The following is a 22,762-nucleotide window of genomic DNA, read 5'->3' on the forward strand; positions in this document are numbered from 1 at the left end:
CTGTTCCCACCAAACTCATTAATAGGGGGGCGCCACCATCGTTCAACTATGTAGTTTCCAAAATGGCAAAAATCGGAACCAGCGATCCGGCATTGACGGTAGCGCCCTCCTGTCAATGTCACAGGTGGTCCCACCTGTGATATTGACAGGGCAGTGTATTGGGTCTATACTAGTGCGATGCAGGTTTGTATCAGCACCATCCCAACTAATATTATAAATGCGAAAGTAACTCTGTCTGTCTGTCTGTCTGTCTGTCTGTCTGTTACGCTTTCCTGCTTAAACCTCGCAACCGATTTTGATGAAATTTGGCATAGAGATAGTTTGAGTCCCGGGAAAGAACATAGGATAGTTTTTATCCCGGTTTTTGAAACAGGGACGCGCGCGATAAAGTTTTTCTGTGACAGACAAAATTCCACGCGGGTGAAGCCGCGGGCGGAAAGCTAGTCTGTTTATAATGGCGTGTCGATAGTTGTCGCCACAAACTCACTCAGTCACGAATTCACGAAGTTCTCAACCCTTTACATCACAAAAACACCTCCCTACGCCGCTCCTATACATCAGGAATTTATAGCTGCTACAAACACCTAAATTATTTACAAATCCACTCACCCACTCCTCCACAAACTTCTCAATGTCTTTAGCTATTTCCACGTCCTTCATCCGATGCGTGTGCGCCCATAACGCCGATACGAACAAGTTGATGAAGTGCTCTAGGTCGCGCGTGTGGACTAGTAGGGCTTGTTGCTACTTCAAGAGCAGTTAATACCAACTGCTCTAGCAGTTATTAATGGCAGCTTCAAGCTGTTGACTATGACTGCAAGAGCAGTCCGTATACATAGCCATAGAACGTCCACTGTTGAACATAGGCCTCCTCCAATGATTACCACAATGGCCGGTTGGTGGCAGCCTGCATTCAGCGCCTTCCCGCTACCTTTATGAGGTCGTCGGTCCACCTAGTGGGTGGACGTTCTACGCTGCGCTTTCCGGTACGTGGCCACCACTCCAGAACCTTACGTCCCATCGGCCGTCAGTTCTGCGTACTATATGCCCTGCCCACTGCCACTTCAGCTTGCTAATCCGTTGGGCTATGTCAGCGACTTTAGTTCGTTTACGGATCTCCTCATTTCTGATTCGATCTCGTAAAGAAACACCTAGCATAGCACGCTGTGCACGCCGTGTACATCGATCACTGGATAACTGCTCGAGCTGTCAATGAATGCCGTGCCTAAACTATTTACAACTACTTACCCACTCCTCCACAAACTTTTCAATGTCTTTAGCTATCTCTACGTCCTTCATCCGATGCGTGTGCGCCCATAGCGCCGATACGAACAAGTTGATGAAGTGCTCAAGATCGCGCGTGTGGACTAGTGGGGCTTGTTGCTACTTCAAGAGCAGTTAATACCAACTGCTCTAGCAGTTATTAATGGCAGCTTCAAGCTGTTGACTATAACTTCAAGGGCAGTCTGTGTGCGTTGATCACTGGATAACAGCTCGAGCTGTGCATGTATGGCGGGCCTAAACTATAGATGACCTACACTGAACTGTCCCACCAAACTCATTAATAGGGGGGCGCCACCATCGTTCAATTACGTAGTTTCCAAAATGGCAAAAATCGGAACCAGCGATCCGGTATTGACAATGGCGTCTCACAGTGTGTAATATTGCCTTAGAAGCGGACATCCATGTTTTATGAATTCAATCGTTGGATATTACTATGATGTATAAAATTGGGGAAGTAACTACCCGGTATCTGAGCACGTAGAATTTTGTCCAATGACCCCAAGCTACCGCGTAATTATATTGCTGTCGCGCTCGCACACTCATTGCGGGCGCACGTCGCACAGTCGCGACAGCAATATGATTACGCGCGAGCAATAAGGATGGGTAGCTTGGGGTCATTGGACAAAATTCTACGTGCTCGGTGACCAGACTATAGTAGATGTTTTTGCTTAGTTTCGAAGACAACACGGATGTCCGCTTCAAAGGCAATATCACACACTGTGCGCCTCCCTGTCAATGTCACGGGTGAGACAGTTCAGTGTATTGGGTTTACATTTACAAATCCACTTACCCACTCCTCCACAAACTTCTCAATGTCTTTAGCTATCTCTACGTCCTTCATCCGATGCGTGTGCGCCCATAGCGCCGATACGAACAAGTTGATGAAGTGCTCCAAATCGCGTGTATGGACTAGTAGCGCTTGTTGCAACTGGTCGCGGTGGTTCTCGGCGGCTTTGGAGAAGCTGTCTTGGGCTGTTGCTGTTAGGGTTTTAATCTGAAAATAAATTATAAATATTACTACAGTGCTAAAATCATGATGCTTCCTTTTGCTTAAGGAAAAGGTAGGGTGGGGTAAAAGCTGTTGTTGTGAAGACTTTATAAAGTCCGGTCGCCGAGAAGATAGAATTTTGTCCAATGACCCCAAGCTACCCATCCTTCACTCGCACGTAATTATATTGTTGCCGCAGCTGTGCTACGGGCGGCCGCAGTGAGTGTGCGAGCGCGACAGCAACATAATTACACGCGAGTGATAAGGATGGGTAGATTACGGTCATTGCACGAAATTCTATGTGCTCGGCGACCGGACTTAGATATCTATCATTTCATAGTAAATACATAGGCCACTAAAAACAAATCTTGGAAAAAAAACTTTATACATACCTCAGCTGTAGCGTCGACTAGTTTCTGCACTAATTCGGTCAACTTGTTCTTATTCTGGTCTTGTGCTTCTACTGTGTTCGTAGTAAAATTGTCTGTGGAAATAAATATGATTATTTTATTACATAAAGGATAAAACGCAGGTATAAAGAGAACATACTAACATTATCATACGAAGTATAGGTAAATAAAGTAAAATAAAGAAAATGGTTGAAAATAGTTGGCAACTATTAATATTGTCATTGCACGAAGTTCTCTATAAATATCAGGTGTTTATCTTCTAAATATATAAAAGGAGAAACTGACTGACTGACTGACATATCAACGCACAGCCTAAACGGCTAAACGTAGGCACTTGAAATTTGGAAGGGACGTAGCTAAGGTACCGTAGAGGTGCACTAAGAAAGGAATTCGCGGAATTCCCACGGGAACGGGACTTAGCGGGAAAATCCTTTTGTATGAAAAATCTAAACCGCTGTTAGATGCTATAAATTTGGCATGGTACCTTAGTAAACTCAAAGCTTACAGCAGGATATTGCAAAATTCCCACTGGAACGGGAGTTTGCGGGAAAAAACATTTGTATAAAAAATCTAAACCGCGTAAGATATATGAAGAGGGTAAAACGGGATCCACGCGTACGAAGTCGCGGGCGGCCGCTAGTTGACTATAAAGTAAATCAAAACGGACATGACCGAGCCACACGGGAGATAGAGACTGTTGCTTGACAACCCGATTGAGCTAACTGCGCACTTTATTGAAATGCAACTGTCCCTTGCACGTATTCTCCCCGTCTGTATCAGAGCGTCGATGTGACGTCACGACTGCAAGGTGCGCGTTTAATTCGACCAGTAGGCCTAAGATGCGCGCCGCGATAAGCGGTTATCGCGCCATTTTATCGATTTTGTCCATACATTTTGACGTCGATAAAAGTTATCACGGCGCACATCTTAAGCCTACTGGTTGTAAGTATCAGTTCGCGAGTGAGACAGTTTAAGGCAGATTTGCACCACCTAACTTTGACGATAACCGGTGTTTATTGTATAGATTTTTGACGTTTGTCAAAGTTAAAGTAAAATGGTGCAACCCAGCTTTATTTCTTATCTCTGCACTCACCAAGCGTGGAGTGTAGCCCGTTGAGAGTTTGCAGCAGTAAGTCAGTAGAGTGCTGTGCGCCGGCGGCTATGTGCTCTTCTAAGTTGGTTGACCTCACGCTAATGTACAATACCCGGCAATAAATATTGCACATCGACCTTTAGAAAGAGACAATTGGCTAATTTCGGTTTCGTAGAGCGTTATCACTGTCGCACTTGAACAACGACTGACAATGACGTTTTGTCAAAGTGTAAACAAACTTTATTTTAAATGTGTGCAATTGATTTTGTGAATTAGATTGCTAAAAACTTTTTATAGTCGTGAAAGAAGTGGTTCACAATTTGTCGAAGAGAAATACTAAGGGTTCGGACAATATTTTCATTGAATAATGTTTTGTCAAGTCAATAGGTAGTGTGCGACAGAGATAACGCTCTACGAGCCGAAATTAACCGATTCTCTTTCCAAAGGTCGATGTGCAATATTTAATGCCGGGTACTGTACGCTTAGTTAAGAGTCCGATTGGTCAGCCCTGTGCTAGACAATCATATCTAATGAACAAGTCCTTACCAAGCGTGGAGTGTAGCCCGTTGAGAGTTTGCAGCAGTGAGTCAGTAAAGTGCTGTGAGCCAGCGGCTATGTGCTCTTCTAAGTTGGTTGACTTCACGCTAATGTACGCTTAGTTAAGAGTCCAATGAGGGCTATCGTTTTTATACTTAACAGTTGGCACCCCTGGCGATTGACAGGATCTTACTCTACAGTGGCGCCATCTTGTTAAGTGCAAATGCGATAGTCCTCCTACCACTTTAGCGCTCACCAGTTGGTGCCACTGTCTTCGCTACTAGCAAGTGACAGGACCTTACTCTACAGTGGCGCTAACTGGTGAGCGCTAAAACGATAGCCCTCATTGGTCAGCCCTGTGCTAGACAATCATATTTTATCTAATGAACAAAGTCCTTACCAAGCGTGGAGTGTAGCCCGTTGAGCATCTGCAGCAATGAGTCAGTGAAGAGCTGTGCGCCGGCGGCTATGTGCTCTTATAAGTTGGTTGACCTCACGCTAATGTACGCTTAGTTAAGAGTCCGATTGGTCAGCCCTGTTCTAGACGATGATATCTTATGAACGAAGCCTTTACCAAGCGTGGAGTGTAGCCCGTTGAGAGTTTGTAGCAGCGAGTCAGTAAAGTGCTGTGCGCCGGCGGCTATGTGCTCTTCTGAGTTGGTTGACCTCACGCTAATGTATGCTTAGTTAAGAGTCCGATTGGTCAGTCCTGTGCTAGACAATCATATCTAATGAACAAAGTCCTTACCAAGCGTGGAGTGTAGCCCGTTGAGTTTGCAGCAGTGAGTCGGTGAAGTGCTGTGCGCCGGCGGCTATGTGCTCTTCTAAGTTGGTTGACCTCACGCTAATGTACGCTTAGTTAAGAGTCCGATTGGTCAGCCCTGTGCTAGACAATCATATCTAATGAACAAACTCCTTACCAAGCGTGGAGTGTAGCCCGTTGAGTTTGCAGCAGTGAGTCGGTGAAGTGCTGTGCGCCGGCGGCTATGTGCTCTTATAAGTTGGTTGACCTCACGCTAATGTACGCTTAGTTAAGAGTCCGATTGGTCAGTCCTGTGCTAGACAATCATATCTAATGAACAGTCCTTACCAAGCGTGGAGTGTAGCCCGTTGAGAGTTTGCAGCAGTGAGTCAGTGAAGTGCTGTGCGCCGGCGCCTATGTGCTCTTCTAAGTTGGTTGACCTCACACTAATGTACGCTTAGTTAAGAGTCCAATGAGGGCTATCGTTTTTATACTTAACAGTTGGCACCCCTGGGGATTGACAGGATCTTACTCTACAGTGGCGCCATCTTGATGAGTGCAAATGCGATAGTCCTCCTACCACTTTAGCGCTCACCAGTTGGTGCCACTGTCTTCGCTACTAGCAAGTGACAGGACCTTACTCTACAGTGGCGCTAACTGGTGAGCGCTAAAACGATAGCCCTCATTGGTCAGCCCTGTGCTAGACAATGATATCTAATGAACAAACTCCTCACCAAGCGTGGAGTGTAGCCCGTTGAGAGTTTGCAGCAGTGAGTCGGTGAAGTGCTGTGCGCCGGCGGCTATTTGCTCGCGTTGTTGCGCAGACTCCGCGCGGAATGTCTGCGTCACTTCTAGGTTGGTTGACTCCACGTTTCTATAGAGGTAGAAAATAAGATTATTGACACAAAATATTGCAATGTGTAGAACAGAAGCTAATAAATAAAAGATGATATGAAATCAGTGACAATCGTAGGAAGTATCTGGATACCCATCTCATGTACTACCCATTAGTACATGATTGGTCATAGTGGAAATCTTTTGGCTTTTGGCCAGCAATAGACGTCTTCTGGTTGAAAAGATGCTCAAGAAACGCACTAGCGTTATACAGTTATACTATCTGTTCTGTATCGAGAAAAAATAATTAGTTTAGTGGCGCGGACGTGGGCGACTGTTAAGGGAACGAAGACGTGCAGCGAATCTTAACACCTTATGTACACATGTTTGAACAAATAAATGTATCTTTATCTGACGGGTTACTTTCACTAAAAAGAAGAAGAGAGGACACAAAAGGGAAGTAGATGTGAGCTGTGTGTAGCTGTGAGTCTAATACCCGTTTTCACCATCACTCCCTTGCAGACGCGATGGAATTTTATAAATAAAACTCGGAAACTGCTTATTTCGTTGTATTCTTGAGACGTTACAATTTTGATGTTGTTCGATCGGAATCCAAAAGAGAAGTGATTTTACATAATGTTTAGTTCAATATAAAGTATTGACTGACAAAAGTTATGTGACATTTACATTAGAAGTAGATATTGCTATTGGAAAATGATGAGGCGCGAGTAGGGCCGCAACAGTTGTTCAAAACACGTCTCATCTCTTCTCCGTCATCCTGTGTGCCAACTTACCTGCGCTTGTCGACGGTATCGTGCAGCGCTGAAGCGTGCTTGCTAGCAGCGTCGGCAGCGGCTAGAAGCGCGCGCGCCTGCGCCCCCAACGCGGCCTCGGTCTGCTGCTGAGCGACCACCAGGTGGCGTTGCTCCTCGAACCGAAGCTTCGTCGTTTGAAGCACCTGTGGAAGTGGGAGATAAACAAAAGTAGGACAACTTCGAAGTTAAAGGTCGATTGTCAATCTCCACTTAAAGGCGATTATCACACTACACCGGTACGCGGGACGACAGATTTAATCATTGTATGCAAGTACATCAGTTTGTATAGAAAACACGCGCGGCACAACACACTGACAACGCGTCTGAGCGCGGGATTTTTTATATGAAATCACGCGGACCGCGGCGGAGCGCGGTGCAATGTGATAATCGTCAAAAAATGAACTATAAATACAGTTTAAGAAATGTCAGTCGGCCCTGGGACAAACTAGCCTTCGCTGGCCGATATTTTGTGACTTTGAAGCTGTAGATCATAGCTAGACGGGAGTTGCAGTGATGGAAACGATAAGTGGGAATAGCTATTAAGTCCGTTATTAAATTGATATTTTTTTGTGACCTGAGCTGTTTGCTAGCACATTGCAACTGCTGTTTGATTTCCGGAGTCATGAACTGGTTCCCCTCATATTCTACTCTCTGGTAGAAGAAGCTAGCTACCCTATTAATCAGCTAACTTACATTGTTGGTGTCAGCGAGCTTGGCCTTGGTCGCACTGAGCTGGTTCTTGGTGTCATTGAGCTGGTGTCCCGCATGCTCCAGCTTTTGGTTGATGTCCTGGAAGACCTGCTACTCATGACTCACATTATTGGTGTCGGCGAGCTTGGCCTTGGTCGTATGGAGCTGGTTCTTGGTGTCATTGAGCTGGTGCCCCGCATGCTCCAGCTTCTGGTTGATGTCCTGGAAGACTGCTAGTTACCCACCTATCGTGCTATGTACTTCTTGGAAGACTTCTAGATACTTAGCTCGCTACTCAGTGTTGGTGTCAGCGAGCTTGGCTTTCGTCGTATTCAACTGGTTTTTGGTGTCACTGAGCTTTTGTCCGACATGCTCCAGCTTCTGATTGATGTAGACTTCCAGCTGCCTTCCTAGCCTGTAGAGACCTAACAACTACTTACACTATTCGTGTCAGCGAGCTTGGCCTTGGTCGTATTCAACTGGTTCTTGGTGTCGTTGAGCTGGTGTCCAGCGTACTCCAGCTTCTGGTTGATGTCCTGGAAGACGGTGCCGAGCTTGTCGCGCTTCTTGAGGAGCAACTCCTGGATCTATGCACTGCTCCTCCATCCTGCCAGATTCCTGCGTGTCGTAGCTTCTGGTTGATGTCCTGGGAGACTTTGAGCTGACTTCTTAGCCTGTAGAGACCTCTACCTACCCTAACAGCTTACTACTAATGACTTACAGTGTTAGTGTCAGCGAGCTTGGCCTTGGTCGTATTCAACTGGTTCTTGGTGTCGTTGAGCTGATGTCCAGCATGCTCCAGCTTCTGGTTGATGTCCTGGAAGACTGCTAGTTACATCCACCTGGCCTGTTACATACATCTAGCTTGCTACTCACATTATTGGTGTCAGCGAGCTTGGCCTTGGTCGTATTTAGTTGGTTCTTGGTGTCACTGAGCTTTCCACCGTGCTCCAGCTTCTGGTTGATGTCCTGGAAGACCTGCTACTCATGACTCACATTATTGGTGTCAGCGAGCTTGGCCTTGGACGTGTGGAGCTGGTTCTTCGCGTCGCTGAGCTTTCCAGCGTGCTCCAGCTTCTGGTTGATGTCCTGGAAGAACTGCTACTCATGACTCACATTATTGGTGTCAGCGAGCTTGGCCTTGGTCGTATTTAACTGGTTCTTGGTGTCGTTGAGCTGGTGTCCAGCGTGCTCCAGCTTCTGGTTGATGTCCTGGAAGACCTGCTGCTCATGACTCACATTATTGGTGTCAGCGAGCTTGGCCTTGGTCGTATTCAGCTGGTTCTTGGTGTCATTGAGCTGGTGTCCAGCGTGTTCCAGCTTCTGGTTGATGTCCTGGAAGACTTCTACCTACCTTCATAGCACACTACTAATGACTTACACTGTTAGTGTCAGCGAGCTTGGCCTTGGTCGTGTGGAGCTGGTTCTTGGTGTCATTGAGCTGGTGTCCCGCATGTTCTAGCTTTTGGAAGACTGCCTATCCTGCTATGTACTTCCTGGAAGACTTCTAGACACCTAGCTCGCTACTTACTGTATTGGTGTCAGCGAGCTTGGCCTTGGTAGTATTGAGCTGGTTCTTGGTGTTGTTGATCTGGTGTCCTGCATGCTTCAGCTTCTGGTTGATGTCCTGGAAGACCTGCTACTTATGACTCACATTATTAGTGTCAGCGAGCTTGGCCTTGGTCGTATTCAACTGGTTCTTGGTGTCGTTGAGCTGATGTCCAGCGTGCTCCAGCTTCTGGTTGATGTCCTGGAAGACTTCTACCTACCTTCATAGCACACTACTAATGACTTACACTGTTAGTGTCAGCGAGCTTGGCCTTGGTCGTGTGGAGCTGGTTCTTGGTGTCATTGAGCTGGTGTCCCGCATGTTCTACCTTTTGGAAGACTGCCTATCCTGCTATGTACTTCCTGGAAGACTTCTAGACACCTAGCTCGCTACTTACTGTATTGGTGTCAGCGAGCTTGGCCTTGGTCGTGTGGAGCTGGTTCTTGGTGTCATTGAGCTGGTGTCCCGCGTGCTCCAGCTTCTGGTTGATGTCCTGGAAGACGGTGCCGAGCTTGGCGCGCTCCTCCTCCATGGCGCGCTTCTTGAGGAGCAGCTCCTGGATCTATGCACTGCTCCTCCATTCTGCCAGATTCCTGCGTGTCGTAGCTTCTGGTTGATGTCCTGGGAGACTTTGAGCTGTCTTCTTAACCTGTAGAGACCTCTACCTACCCTAACAGCTTGCTACTCGTGACTTACAGTGTTAGTGTCAGCGAGCTTGGCCTTGGTCGTATTCAACTGGTTCTTGGTGTCATTGAGCTGGTGCCCGCATGCTCCAGCTTCTGGTTGATGTCCTGGAAGACTGCTAGTTACATCCACCTGGCCTGTTACATACATCTAGCTTGCTACTCACATTATTGGTGTCAGCGAGCTTGGCCTTGGTCGCATTGAGCTGGTTCTTGGTGTAATTGAGCTGGTGCTCCGCATGCTCCAGCTTCTGGTTGATGTCCTGGAAGACCTGCTACTTATGACTCACATTATTGGTGTCAGCAAGCTTGGCTTTCGTAGTATTGAGTTGGTTCTTGGTGTCATTGAGCTGGTGCCCCGCGTGCTCCAGCTTCTGGTTGATGTCCTGGAAGACTTCTACCTACCCTCATAGCCCACTACTAATGACTACTCATGACTCACATTATTGGTGTCAGCGAGCTTGGCCTTGGTCGTATTGAGCTGGTTCTTGGTGTCATTGAGCTGGTGTCCAGCGTGTTCCAGCTTCTGGTTGATGTCCTGGAAGACCTGCTACTTATGACTTACATTATTGGTGTCAGCGAGCTTGGCCTTGGTCGTATTCAACTGGTTCTTGGCGTCACTGAGCTTTCCAGCGTGCTCCAGCTTCTGGTTGATGTCCTGGAAGACCTGCTACTGATGACTCACATTATTAGTGTCAGCGAGCTTGGCCTTGGTCGTATTTAGTTGGTTCTTGGTGTCATTGAGCTGGTGTCCCGCATGTTCTAGCTTTTGGAAGACTGCCTATCCTGCTATGTACTTCCTGGAAGACTTCTAGACACCTAGCTCGCTACTTACTGTATTGGTGTCAGCGAGCTTGGCCTTGGTCGTATTGAGCTGGTTCTTGGTGTCGTTGAGCTGGTGTCCAGCGTGTTCCAGCTTCTGGTTGATGTAGACTTCCAGCTGCCTTCTTAGCCTGTNTGGAGCTGGTGTCCAGCGTGTTCTAGCTTCTGGTTGATGTCCTGGAAGACTTCTAGCTACCCTCATAGCAAACTACTAATGACTTACGTTGTTGGTGTCAGCGAGCTTGGCCTTGGTCGTATGTAGCTGGTTCTTGGTGTCATTGAGCTGGTGTCCAGCGTGCTCCAGCTTCTGGTTGATGTCCTGGAAGATTTCTACATACCCCCATAGCCCACTGCTAATGGCTTATATTCGCGCTACTCATGACTTACATTATTAGTGTCAGCGAGCTTGGCCTTGGTCGTATTCAGCTGGTTCTTGGTGTCATTAAGCTGGTGTCCCGCATGTTCTACCTTTTGGAAGACTGCCTATCCTGCTATGTACTTCCTGGAAGACTTCTAGACACCTAGCTCGCTACCTACTGTATTTGTGTCAGCGAGCTTGGCTTTCGTAGTATTGAGTTGGTTCTTGGTGTCATTGAGCTGGTGTCCAGCGTGTTCCAGCTTCTGGTTGATGTCCTGGAAGACTACTAGCTACCCTCATAGCCCACTACTAATGACTACTCATGACTCACATTATTGGTGTCAGCGAGCTTGGCCTTGGTCGTATGTAGCTGGTTCTTGGTGTCATTGAGCTGGTGTCCAGCGTGTTCCAGCTTCTGGTTGATGTCCTGGAAGACTGCTAGCTACCCTCATAGCCCACTACTAATGACTACTCATGGTCATGACTTACATTGTTGGTGTCAGCGAGCTTGGCCTTGGTCGTATTCAACTGGTTCTTGGTGTCGTTGAGCTGGTGTCCCGCGTGCTCCAGCTTCTGGTTGATGTCCTGGAAGACGGTGCCGAGCTTGTCGCGCTCCTCCTCCATGGCGCGCTTCTTGAGGAGCAGCTCCTGGATTTCCTTGCGCTGCTCCTCCTGTTTGAGCGTCATCTCGGCGAAGGTATCGCTGGCTAGGTACACACCTGGAGGAGAGATGAAGATTTTTAGTGAAGTGTCTTGTGTGCATATTGCAATACTTTAATAAACTGTTCTAAATTGTCTACTCCACTTCGATAAGAAGTTCACTTGATTACCTAGGTGATCTTATCCATGGGTGATCAAAGGACTCCAAAGTGTCGAATGGAGTCCACTTTGAGCACCTGGCTGATCAAACCCAGGTGACCAGAGTGGAATAGACCTTCTAAATATTTGAACAAGCTTAGCTGAGAATCACCTAACCATGTTCAAATATTACCAACTAATAATCACTTGGTGATGTGCTGTGAAAAAGTTAATAAAATAACCTCATAACAAATTGTGGCAACGTATGGTGAACAGCGATATTTTTGACCCTAAATCAGGTCTATTAAGGGTTTGTAGTTCGCGCATTTGGATTATGTAAAATACAATGTTAGATGCTACACTGAAAGTCTACTTTTTTAAAAGCTTTGCTAAGTTTATGACTAGATAACGCTGAGGAAAATGTTCCAGGATATTATTAAAATTAAAGTTACACTATACCGTTCTTATCCCTCGCGGCCTGCAGATCTCGTTTCAACCTGTCAATCTCCTCGGCATACTCTTTAAGAATGGCCTTCTTGGTCATCTTCTGGTTGACTTCTGGCTTGTTCTGGATGTTCTTGGCGCGGTGAGCGTATTCTAATGTGCTCATGGTCTCCTCCAGGTCCTTGTGTCCTGGCGAGATGGTGGCAATGATGGAAGTCTTGGTGCGTCCGCCGAGGGATTCTTGCAGGATGCGTGTGAGTTTTGACTCGCTGTGAGAGGAATGTTTGTTTAAAAATGATTCATAGTTGTTGTGCTACAGGTCTCAAGTCTGGTCGCCTAGCACGTAGAATTCCGTCCAATGACCCCGAGCTACCTATCCTTATCCCTGGCGCGTAATTATATTGCTGTCGCGACTGTGCGACGGGCGGCAGCAGTTAGTGTGCGAGCGCGACAGCAACATAATTACGCGCGAGCGATAAGGATGGGTAGCTTGGGGTCATTGGACAAAATTCTACGTGCTCGGCGACCGGACTATAGTACATAATGAACTTCAGGTATGGGAGCGACACGGGAGGGTGTTTATGTGACGTCAAAAGTCAGCAGGACTTCAGGTGTGCTTTAGAATTGTATGCTTTGTGACATCATCACCCCTCTTGCGAAACTCCCTTAGTTTAGGCATTGACTCAATAATGTGCAAGGATCTGGCAACTGGATACGAGTGGCGCAGGACCGATCGTTGTGAAAATCTTTGGAGGAAGCCTTCATCATTATTCGGCTGCAACATACGCAACTTAGCTGCTATGAACCATCCGCAGTCTGCTACGTATTTGACGTGAAGTGCGTTGTAAAAAACTCGAGCAGGTGTATTTTCATTTGCCTTGGATGGCCATACTCAATTTCTTAGCACCTTAATTCATCCAAGGCATTCGGAGGAAGAGCATGGTGTGGGCAGCGCAGGACCAGTCGTTGTGGGATTCTTTGTCCAGCAGTGGACGTCAATTAGTTGAAACGAGCCAAGTGCACCAACTTCCCAGCGCAGTGACGACCCGGCCGAGAGTGAGCAGCGACTGGTTGATGTTGCCGCACTCCCGCGCTCGCCGGGTTGACGGGGACCTGTGTGCGACTCACCGGTAGGGGATGTGCGGGTGGCGCTCCACCAGCGCAGTGATGACCCGGCCGAGAGTGAGCAGCGACTGGTTGATGTTGCCGCACTCCCGCGCTCGCCGGGTTGACGGGGACCTGTGTGCGACTCACCGGTAGGGGATGTGCGGGTGGCGCTCCACCAGCGCAGTGATGACCCGGCCGAGAGTGAGCAGCGACTGGTTGATGTTGACGCACTCTCGTGCACGCTCGCGTTTCGCCGGGTTGTCGGAGCCCGCCTGCGAAACAAAGGTTTTAATGGCTATTCTTTTTTTTTTTAAAGAATATTAGTATTTTTTTATTGCACAAATTACTAATAGTCCCATTAGCCCCTTGTACTAAGCTAAATATGCTTGTGTCACGAGTGAGCACGGTAGCGGCCTGCATCCAGCGCCTTCTTGCAACTTTTATTATTCACAAAGGTGGAATGATAAAAGTAAGATAAAGGGTGGACGTCCAACGTCCTGCCAGTACGTGATCTCTTCAAAACATTGCTGCCTCATGTGTTGCGCGTGACGTCACAAGGTGCTACTATTTTAAGCACTCCTTGAGGTCACGGGCCTCTTCTTCGAAAGTTTGGCGCGCTTTATCCCTTTAAATTTTCATTATTTTGAAAAAGTGAAAAATACGTGTCGAGTATTTTTTGATAAGTTAACTGACAGACTAATAAACTTGCTTTTTTACCCAGGAAACATCCCTATTGAAAAACGTAAGACAAACAATATTATGAATAGAATACGGGACTATTCCCATCACTGCAACTCCTGTGTAGCCAGGATCTACAGCTTGACCGCCATAAAAACCCAACCAATGAAGGTCAAGTTTGTCCCGGGGGAAAGTTAAACTGTCATTGGACCCGCAACGAAATTAATCAGAAGAACACAGGAGGAGTTCGAAATTAAAGTTCGACTTCCCTCCATTGTGAATAGAATAGAATAACCTTATTGCGGTTGATGTATGATATGTAGTAGGATAATGAAGATAATACATTACCTTACTGATGTTCTCGGAGCCGGCCAAGTCGACCAGATTGAGCTTGCCGATCTTGACGAGCTCCTCACCCTCGGGGCTGTTCTCCTTCATGTGCACCACGATGGTGAACACTGTGTGCGAGCGGCTGGACGGAGAATGATACAACGTATTCATGATATAAGGTCAATAGATATATTGATGATGCTGCGACGTAGGCATCTATAGTCTGTTCCGTGAGCACGTAGAATTTTGTCTAATGACCCCAAGCTACCCATCCTTATCGCTCGCGCGTAATTATATTGCTGTCGCGACTGTGCGATGGCCGTCCGCAGTGAGTGTGCGAGCAATATAATATAATTACGCGCATAATAAGCAATATAATTACGCGCGAGCGATAAGGATGGGTAGCTTGGGGTCATTGGACAAAATTCTACGTGCTCACAGACCGGGCTTTAGTCTAATTTGTAAGCATTTTTGTGAAATACAAAGACAGAAACATTACATTAATCATTGACATATTTTAGTTAGACATTGACTAGTACAAGACCAACTACACATTGCTTCTAAGCCTAGGCGCAGACCACCAACTTTTAGTTGGCCGATAGTTGGGCCCGATTCTAATTTGTATGAAGAATCGGCCGATACCAAATCGGTGTAATGTGCGCACTTTCATACATCTCCATACCGATTCAGCCCGACCCAACTATCGGCCAACTAAAAGTGTATACCTCTATTTTGCAACAACATATAAATTGTAATGTGACATGCAAAAAACGTTTGAATTTGAATTTGAAAAAGTCGGTGGTCTGCACCTAGGCTAAATTACTACAGATTTCTTCTATTCACGAAAAATACTAAAATAATATTGATGACATCAATTTGATTTCTACATTTTTTTAACTAGGTACATTATCAATCAGAATCTACATTTAGTTTTTCTAATAAGAAAATCCATGAAACTGTCTTTATGATGATGAAGCTACAATAAGTTATTTGTATATGCTTCCTCGACATAATTTGCAGTCACCAACCAATTTTACCGCGAATTTAACAGAGGTAAACATTTATCTGAATTTAAGAGGAAACATAGACAAACTTAAGTTTAAACTGTTACTTGTACTTTATGAAAAACATTTGATAAAACTCACGGGACTGGTTTGTTATTGGTGGGGTTGCTGCAAATTATGTCATGTTTAGTTTCGAAATAGGGTGAGGTGACCTCATTTTACTATCACTCAATGGAACAAAAGTCGTACGTAGCTTTTTTCGGGACGACGAAGGTGCTGTTTCGTATGAGTGATTATACAATGAATGAGACTTTTAAGATTTTTAAAGTAAGATAGATTCAAATTGTTACTGATACTATTGATAAGGAACATAGAACCTCAACCTTTTAAATCGTTTATTAATCTAATCTAATCGCGGGAGGTGCAGGACCGGTCTTTGTGGAAATCCTTGGGGGAAGCTTTTGCCCAGCAGTGGACGTCTTTCGGCTGAAACGAACGAACGAACAATTAATCTAATTAATATAAAAACTGGTAATTGGATAGAAACATACCTAGATTGCGCATTCATGAGCGTAGAAGCGACTCTCTTCCTCTCTTGTCCTTGGGCCATGATCTTGTATACCTCATTCTTATTGTATACCTTCATCAAAACAAACAAAAAAAACTTGTTTAGTATCAGAACATAAGTACATACTTTTAACCCAAAGAGACTTGTTTGGGTTTGGGTTTACTAGCTTTTATAACAGAAATTGATTCATCCGTTATTATCCAAGCAGATTACCTTCAAGTCTCATACTAAATGGTCTCTATTTAAATTTGACAGTTTCTTATAATAATAATCTACTAGATAAAATAGTCTTTTCTGCTTTGTCCTACAACTACCTCACATTTAGATATGTACACGTCGTATTGTACAGCAATCACTACTTGAATAAATTGCTACTTAGTTAAGAAATCGAAAGCCGCACTTGCGTCCGTATTCACAAACGTCGCTTGCTAAAGTGAAGCAGCAAATCGAACGCACAGCGTTGAATAGAGCTCTGTGATTGGTTCGTGTGTGAACCTGTGCGTCCACGCGCACTGTGAGACCTCATAGTGATGTTTTTGAATAAGGGCGTTAGGCTAGTTTCCTAAAAAAATTTTTTTTGTCCGTCATGTTTAATATCAAAAAATATTGGACACATATATTTTTATTTGTCAATCTAACAAATAATTACATAGTTATGGTGCGTTGAAGTTCCGCACGACGTCACAACGTGCGGCACTTTTATGCACGCATTGACGTCACGGGCCTCTTCTTATGAACTTTGGCGCGCTTTATCTCTTTACATTTTCATTAGTTTGAAAAAGTGAAAAATACGTGTAGAGTATTTTTTTATAAGTTAACTGACGGACTAATTAAAACTCTTGCTTTTTGACCCAGGAAACATCCCTAATGCTACTATTCTTACCGTAATCTCCTCCAAGCCGTTAACAATATTGGATCCCTTCCTCGTAACGTCTTCATAGATCCTCAGCTTGGAGTTGTCTTCGGAGGTAGAGAGCAGATCGAACAGCTCTTCGTTGTACAGTTCCAGGTACGACACCCGGACGGTGTACTCCGTGTTTGATATACGGAGCTCGTCGAATAACTGGCTGAGGGCTCGGGGGATTATACCGGCTAGTGGGTCCTGGGGGTATACAAACAGACATCTTATAGAGTTGTAATGAGGGCTATCGTTTTTATACTTAACAGTTGGCACCCCTGGCGATTGACAGGACCTTACTCTACAGTGGCGCCATCTTGATGAGTGCAAATGCGATAGTCCTCGTACCACTTTAGCGCTCACCAGTTGGTGCCACTGTCTTCGCTACTAGCAAGTGACAGGACCTTACTCTACAGTGGCGCTAACTGGTGAGCGCTAAAACGATAGCCCTCATTAGTGGTATTTTTCAACGAAAAAGTAGACTGATGTGCTGTTCACTGTACAAAAATGTTCTATAGGATTAAAGTAGTTAGCTATGGATTAAATAATTGTCTTTGTTGCAGCTGAATAGCTTAGTCATCTAATTAATGGACTTGTAATTTAACTTCATACACAACAACTAAAGCTAACTTGGGGATTTTTTTGGGCACAAAATTTTGATATTTTATTTATTTTACTGACTGATAGCAAAGGTATTTTTGAAATTTAGAACCTCGTCCTTTATTTGAAGTCCATTAAAGAGGGGATTAATAAATTTTATTATCAACATAAAAACTTGTGTTTTTTAATCAAATATTTATACACTTGGCAGCCTCATTAGGTGGACATTATTTACACAAACCACTTTAAATTTTCATAAGGAGTAAGAGGCACAAAGCCTTTAACAAGATGAGATAGAACTCAATCTTCTTGTCGTGTCGACAATAAACCTACGCATGTGTCAGCTACAAGAGTGGTGTTGTCAGTAGCCTTCATAGAACTCGATACTTACATTCTGCCAAGTGGTTTCGTCCCCGGTATTCTCCCCCACCATGGTGTGGGTCTTGCCCGTGCCGGTCTGTCCATAAGCGAACACTGTGCAGTTGTATCCGGCTAGGACCTCCTCGATCAGAGGGCTCACCACCTCCTGGTATACCTCAACCTGAAAATATTATGTACTTTTTATTACTGTAAGGCTTACAGTGTAAGTATTTTATATCAAATTATTAACAGCTGATCTAATTTTCATAATATTGAAAGATAGCAATTTTTGTTCGTATAAAAATTTACTTAGGTAAATGGCATGTCTGGTATGGAATGAGAAATGTATTGAATAAGTCAAAGGTGCAAAAAAAAGGCAAATTCCCAAGGGCATCACAGTTAAAAAAAGTCAAGATGCCCCTGGAATAAGTAAATGTTTGAAAATTACAAGGAATACCACTTAAAAAATCTCAAGTAATTCATTTATACTGAATAAGAAATGTATTCAGGGTGCTACAACTAGCAAAATACAAATATCCTAACAATTTTTTTTATTCTAAAACTATGTTTTGTGGAAATAAAAGCTTTTGATTTATTATTATTTAAGAAATGTATAATTTGTTACCTGTTTCGCATGAGGGCCAAAAGCTCGGTCAAATGTGAACTTCTTAGTATGGGAGGTCTGCTGTGACTGTCGGACAACCACCTCGCGGTTGTTTACCACTTCGATCACTCCCAGCGACTTGATGTCTCGTTCTCGCTGATTCAGTGGTCTGCAATACAATAATAATTTTTTTTATCTTTATTTTATGAGCTTGTTCACTGAGTGATAATAATAAATTTATTTATTTTCTCCCATTCAAAACAAACTTATAACTAACGTTTAATAACACGGTATCAAGTCTATGCTACTAAGCCTATTCATAGCACTATTTTTTAATATGGGCATTTCTCTGTAAGCTCATACAGGTCCCATACAAATGCTGTCCTGGCAATTATTTTTAACATTTTCCAAAAAACCGTGATCCATTTCAAAGAAAATTGACTATTATTTTAGTTACATAAGGAGTCCCACTGAAATTATTAATATTTTCCGAGTTATTAGCGATTTTCCAAAAAATCATGACAGGGGACTGTTAATTGAGACAGAGGACTGTTACACTTTAAGAAAAAGTCATTTTAAATTGATAAATTATTTATTATTTTATAGCAATTATCAATAGTACACAAAATGTCTTTATAAAAAATTAACAGAAATAACAACTTTCCTTAATAAACATTCGTATCAAAAATTAACCTTAACCTCTGAGGCACTGAATTCCGAGTACCACCCGTTCCTGCTATTTCATCATCAAATCTTTGAGGGGAATTTGTGGTCAATTCAGGTTCAGCAGATTAAAGATTTTCCGTTATAATGCTCACAAGAACCACTGTTGCAAAAGCAGCTGATACTTTTCATTGTTAGTCATCAACATCATTTCAGCACTGGACGTCCACTGCTGAATATAGGCCTCCCGCCCTCCCCCAATGACTTCCACATCGCACAGTTGGTAGAGCGGCCTGCATCCAACGCCTTCCTGCTACCTTTATGAGGTCGTCGGTCCACCCATAAGGTGGCTCGGTGTCGCTTGTCTCTCGCTGCGTTTTCCGGTACATGGCCTCTACTCCAGAACCTTGCTGCCTCATTGTTAGTGTTTTATATTTATTTGAAAAGCCGAGGATGGAATAAATACTTGCGACCTGATGCACATATTAGTGCAATTTCAGGCAGAGGACTGTTGCCAGGGGACTGTGTATTTCGGCTAAATTTCACAATATTTACGAAAATGATGTTAAATAGTGTTTTAAGAATCTACCGATCAATTGAGACATAAATATTATATCAATTTATACTTTATTTAGAGATTATTAAGTAATTAACATGCATATTATGACTTACCAGAGGACTGTGTGTGGTGGCGATTCAAGCGCGTGTTCACCTCACAAATGACGCTCTGACACTAAAAAAATAGGCATCTCAACGCCGCATTCGGCAAGGTTGCCTATTTTATAGCAATTGCATTTCATTTCACTCAAAAAAAACATCGTAGCTATTATAGTTTTTTTATATTATGAATTTAAATTTTTGGCAGGGGACTGTATTAAAATTCTGGGGACAAAGTTTACAGGAGTTTACTAAATAAATAAAATTGGTAATGAGAGCTTGTTTTACGAAAATAATATAATTTCATTATTATTCTTTATGCTATGAGCTGCCAGATGTATGTAGTTTCAATATCTTCTTCGTAAATCTCATTTCTAGGCGGAAATGCAGTGATGGGGACAGCCAGGGGACTGTATTTTTCGGGCTTTAATCGAGTCTAGAAAAAAGCTAAAAATAGTTATGGTTCTAAAAACAAAGGGCCCGTAAAGTTTTGGGTATAAAGTTTCATTACGAGTGTTTTTTTTAAATATTTTAATTGCTTTTTGAAAAAATCGGCCGGGACAGCCGATTACGAGCTTACAGAGAATCGCCCATATACCATTTCAGTAATATGTGGAAGACCCTATCAAAACTGAATGTTTTGAAATGTACGCTGTTCACTTGTAATTTCGTTTTTGTACTTAAAAAATAAGGCGAATTGCATGTTAACAATAAAATTTGGTACCAATTAAAAAGGTATAAATTAATACAGAATTAGGTCAAGGTAATAATTAAAAAACTAGGTCAGAGGGCTAATAAAGTTGAATTACAGAATATTCATTAAAAAGAAGTGGTGTTCATAGTATAATATAGGTTGTGATAGAGCCGGAAACGCATAAGTATGAAGTAGAAACTGAATAATCTCAGTGATCAACATTTCTGATCAATTCAATGAAATAAGTCTAACTAAATTACAAATGAGAATAATTATTTATTTAGCTTGTGAGTACATTTGAGATATGTAGAAGCTTTAATGTAGGGGCTGTAGGGGTAAATCTAGGAACTTGTAGTGTGGGTGAAGCTAACGAGGCATCTTCATTGAATTTTACTAGAATGTTAGTCCGACATGCTTTTTTAGACAAAATATATATTTAATAAGTAGTATCATAGTGATAATCCGTATTTTCTAATTATTTAATACAGTAACAGAGCTACAAATACAAATTAATTACCTCAGTCGAACGAACACTTGAATGTTCTGATTTTTGTCCTTTCTGCTTGGCTTTTCCGACGTCATAATTTCGCACTCAACATACAATTTATGCACAAATCTTATACACAACGCAGTTGCGTATATCTTACACTAAATACACAATTTTCAAAATAATTTGTTTTCACGATCATCAACAAAAAAAACGTTGAATCGTTGGCTTCACGCAGAATTCAAATTTCGTTTTAGTCGGTGTTGCAAGCGTAAAAAATGTTTTGACAGATTATAAGAAAATTATCAAATGACAAGATTGATATCACGTGATATTACCTAGTATTTATTCAGTGATGATGCTTATAAAGCGCCATCTATTAAGAAACGATGACAGTAACACTAGAGTTTCACAATAGTTCAAAATAAGCCGTATAGATGGCGTTTATCGCAAGTTGTGACGATGTTTTTTACATAAACCAAAAATATTGCGGATTTTCAAAAACCTTTCGTTTGGAACGAAACCTAAGCAGGTATTTTTTTAGTAAGTAATAAAATCTTGCTTGCTATTTGGTTTTTGGTTTTATTTATCTATTTGTTATTTTATTTTGTACTTGCTTTGAATAAATTATTTTTCTTTCTTTCTTACTTTCTTTCTTTCTAATGTGTAGTTAAGTGTACATTAATGGCCTACCTACACGGAAGTGCTCTACATTCACAATTATTATTTTTGAAACCCCACTTTATAACAGTTTATTAACAAGTGACGACCCTCATGATAATATGACTTGTTGGATTTATTTTAAGTAAGTAAATATGTAACCTACTTGTGTTGTGCATGTTTACAAATAAATAGGCAACAGCGAATAGAGCAATTAAATTTCCAATAAGATCGATTTGTTCATAAACCTATAAGAAAACCCGCATCTTTTTTGATCATCCGAGTGCACTCGATAAATGAGGCCCGCTATTATACAGATAGGCGTTTTTGCCGCGACACTCATTACACCATTTCCTCCCGCGCTTTCTTGAAGAAAATTAAAGAGTCGCCGCATTAATTCTATCCGTATGTCGCAATGTTTTTGCGTCTCTTACGGCGTTATGGCAGTCGCCATGTCGTTTTTGCCCACCGGCAGCTCGGCGCGATCTTCCCAGACTACCGCCGGCAAAAAGTCGGCGTGGCTTGATCTGGAATGTTAGCAAAAACCCTATCCCCGCAATAACCGGCGACGACGATGAAATACTATGAGTTCCTTAGTGTTTTTACCCGAGCTTTAGCTTTTTCCGCGCGCAATTTGCATTCGAGTCGGCGGCCATTTTGTAGTTTTTCCCGCGCTCGCGTTCCCGAAATTGCGGTCCAACAAAAAGCTTCTGATGAAATTCTTGTTTGGAATGGACATTTATGTATAATGATATTTTTTTGATATTCAGCTGCGTTAACGCGGATAATGTGTGGAAATCATTTGCTTTTGAATTAGTAATACATTCCTATGAGCCTTTCAGACGACCCTATTATTTCTTGCGGGTAATTCTTATTGGAATTATGAAGCAGACGGCAACGGTTGGAATTTTCTAACGATCCTCTTTTATTTGTTCTTGTTGCTTTACGAATTTCGGCATATTTTCCTGTCATAAAATGTGTTAGTAACTCAAGTATAACTCTCTTTTTTGCATTATGATTAATATTCCAATAATCATTCTTATTAGAAAAAAAAATGTGTGGTTGCTACCAACCGGGAAACATGGAAAGCATCGGAGGAGGCCTATGTTCAGCAGTGGACGACCTATGGCTGAAATGATAATGCGTGTGAGTTTTCAGTTACGATGTGACTTTTTAAAATGGGACTAAGTAAGTACTTATGTATCTAGGTACCTAGTTAAAGTTAATTATGTAAGTTTAGACCTTCCTGTGCAATAAACTTGAGTTATAACCTTTTGTTAGGAGTGTTAACTACCTATGATCTGAAGTTAACTAAATACAATAAGTCGAGCGGGGACGAGATTCGAACCTGGGATAGTTATATTGAAGAGATCCAGTCCAATCCGACACCGATACCATTGCAGCA

General features: G+C 43.1%; 1 protein-coding gene across 1 annotated transcript; it reads right to left on the reverse strand.

Moving 5' to 3' along the window:
- Positions 1-2,023: 2,023 nt before the first annotated feature.
- Positions 2,024-20,949, reverse strand: Klp61F (Kinesin-like protein at 61F). Its single transcript, XM_028304728.1, has 13 exons — positions 20,728-20,949; positions 18,218-18,365; positions 17,624-17,773; positions 16,618-16,836; positions 15,718-15,806; positions 14,181-14,304; positions 13,302-13,426; positions 12,063-12,316; positions 11,295-11,524; positions 6,683-6,846; positions 5,789-5,928; positions 2,665-2,756; positions 2,024-2,278 (listed from the first exon to the last, which is right to left on the reverse strand). The coding sequence occupies exons 1-13, from the start codon at positions 20,790-20,792 to the stop codon at positions 2,039-2,041; spliced, it is 2,040 nt and encodes a 679-aa protein (XP_028160529.1). The 5' UTR covers positions 20,793-20,949; the 3' UTR covers positions 2,024-2,038.
- Positions 20,950-22,762: the final 1,813 nt, after the last annotated feature.

The sequence above is a fragment of the Ostrinia furnacalis genome, unplaced genomic scaffold (genome assembly GCF_004193835.3).
Source record: "Ostrinia furnacalis isolate ACB-3 unplaced genomic scaffold, ASM419383v2 OfSCF1486, whole genome shotgun sequence".
NCBI lineage: Eukaryota > Metazoa > Arthropoda > Insecta > Lepidoptera > Crambidae > Ostrinia > Ostrinia furnacalis.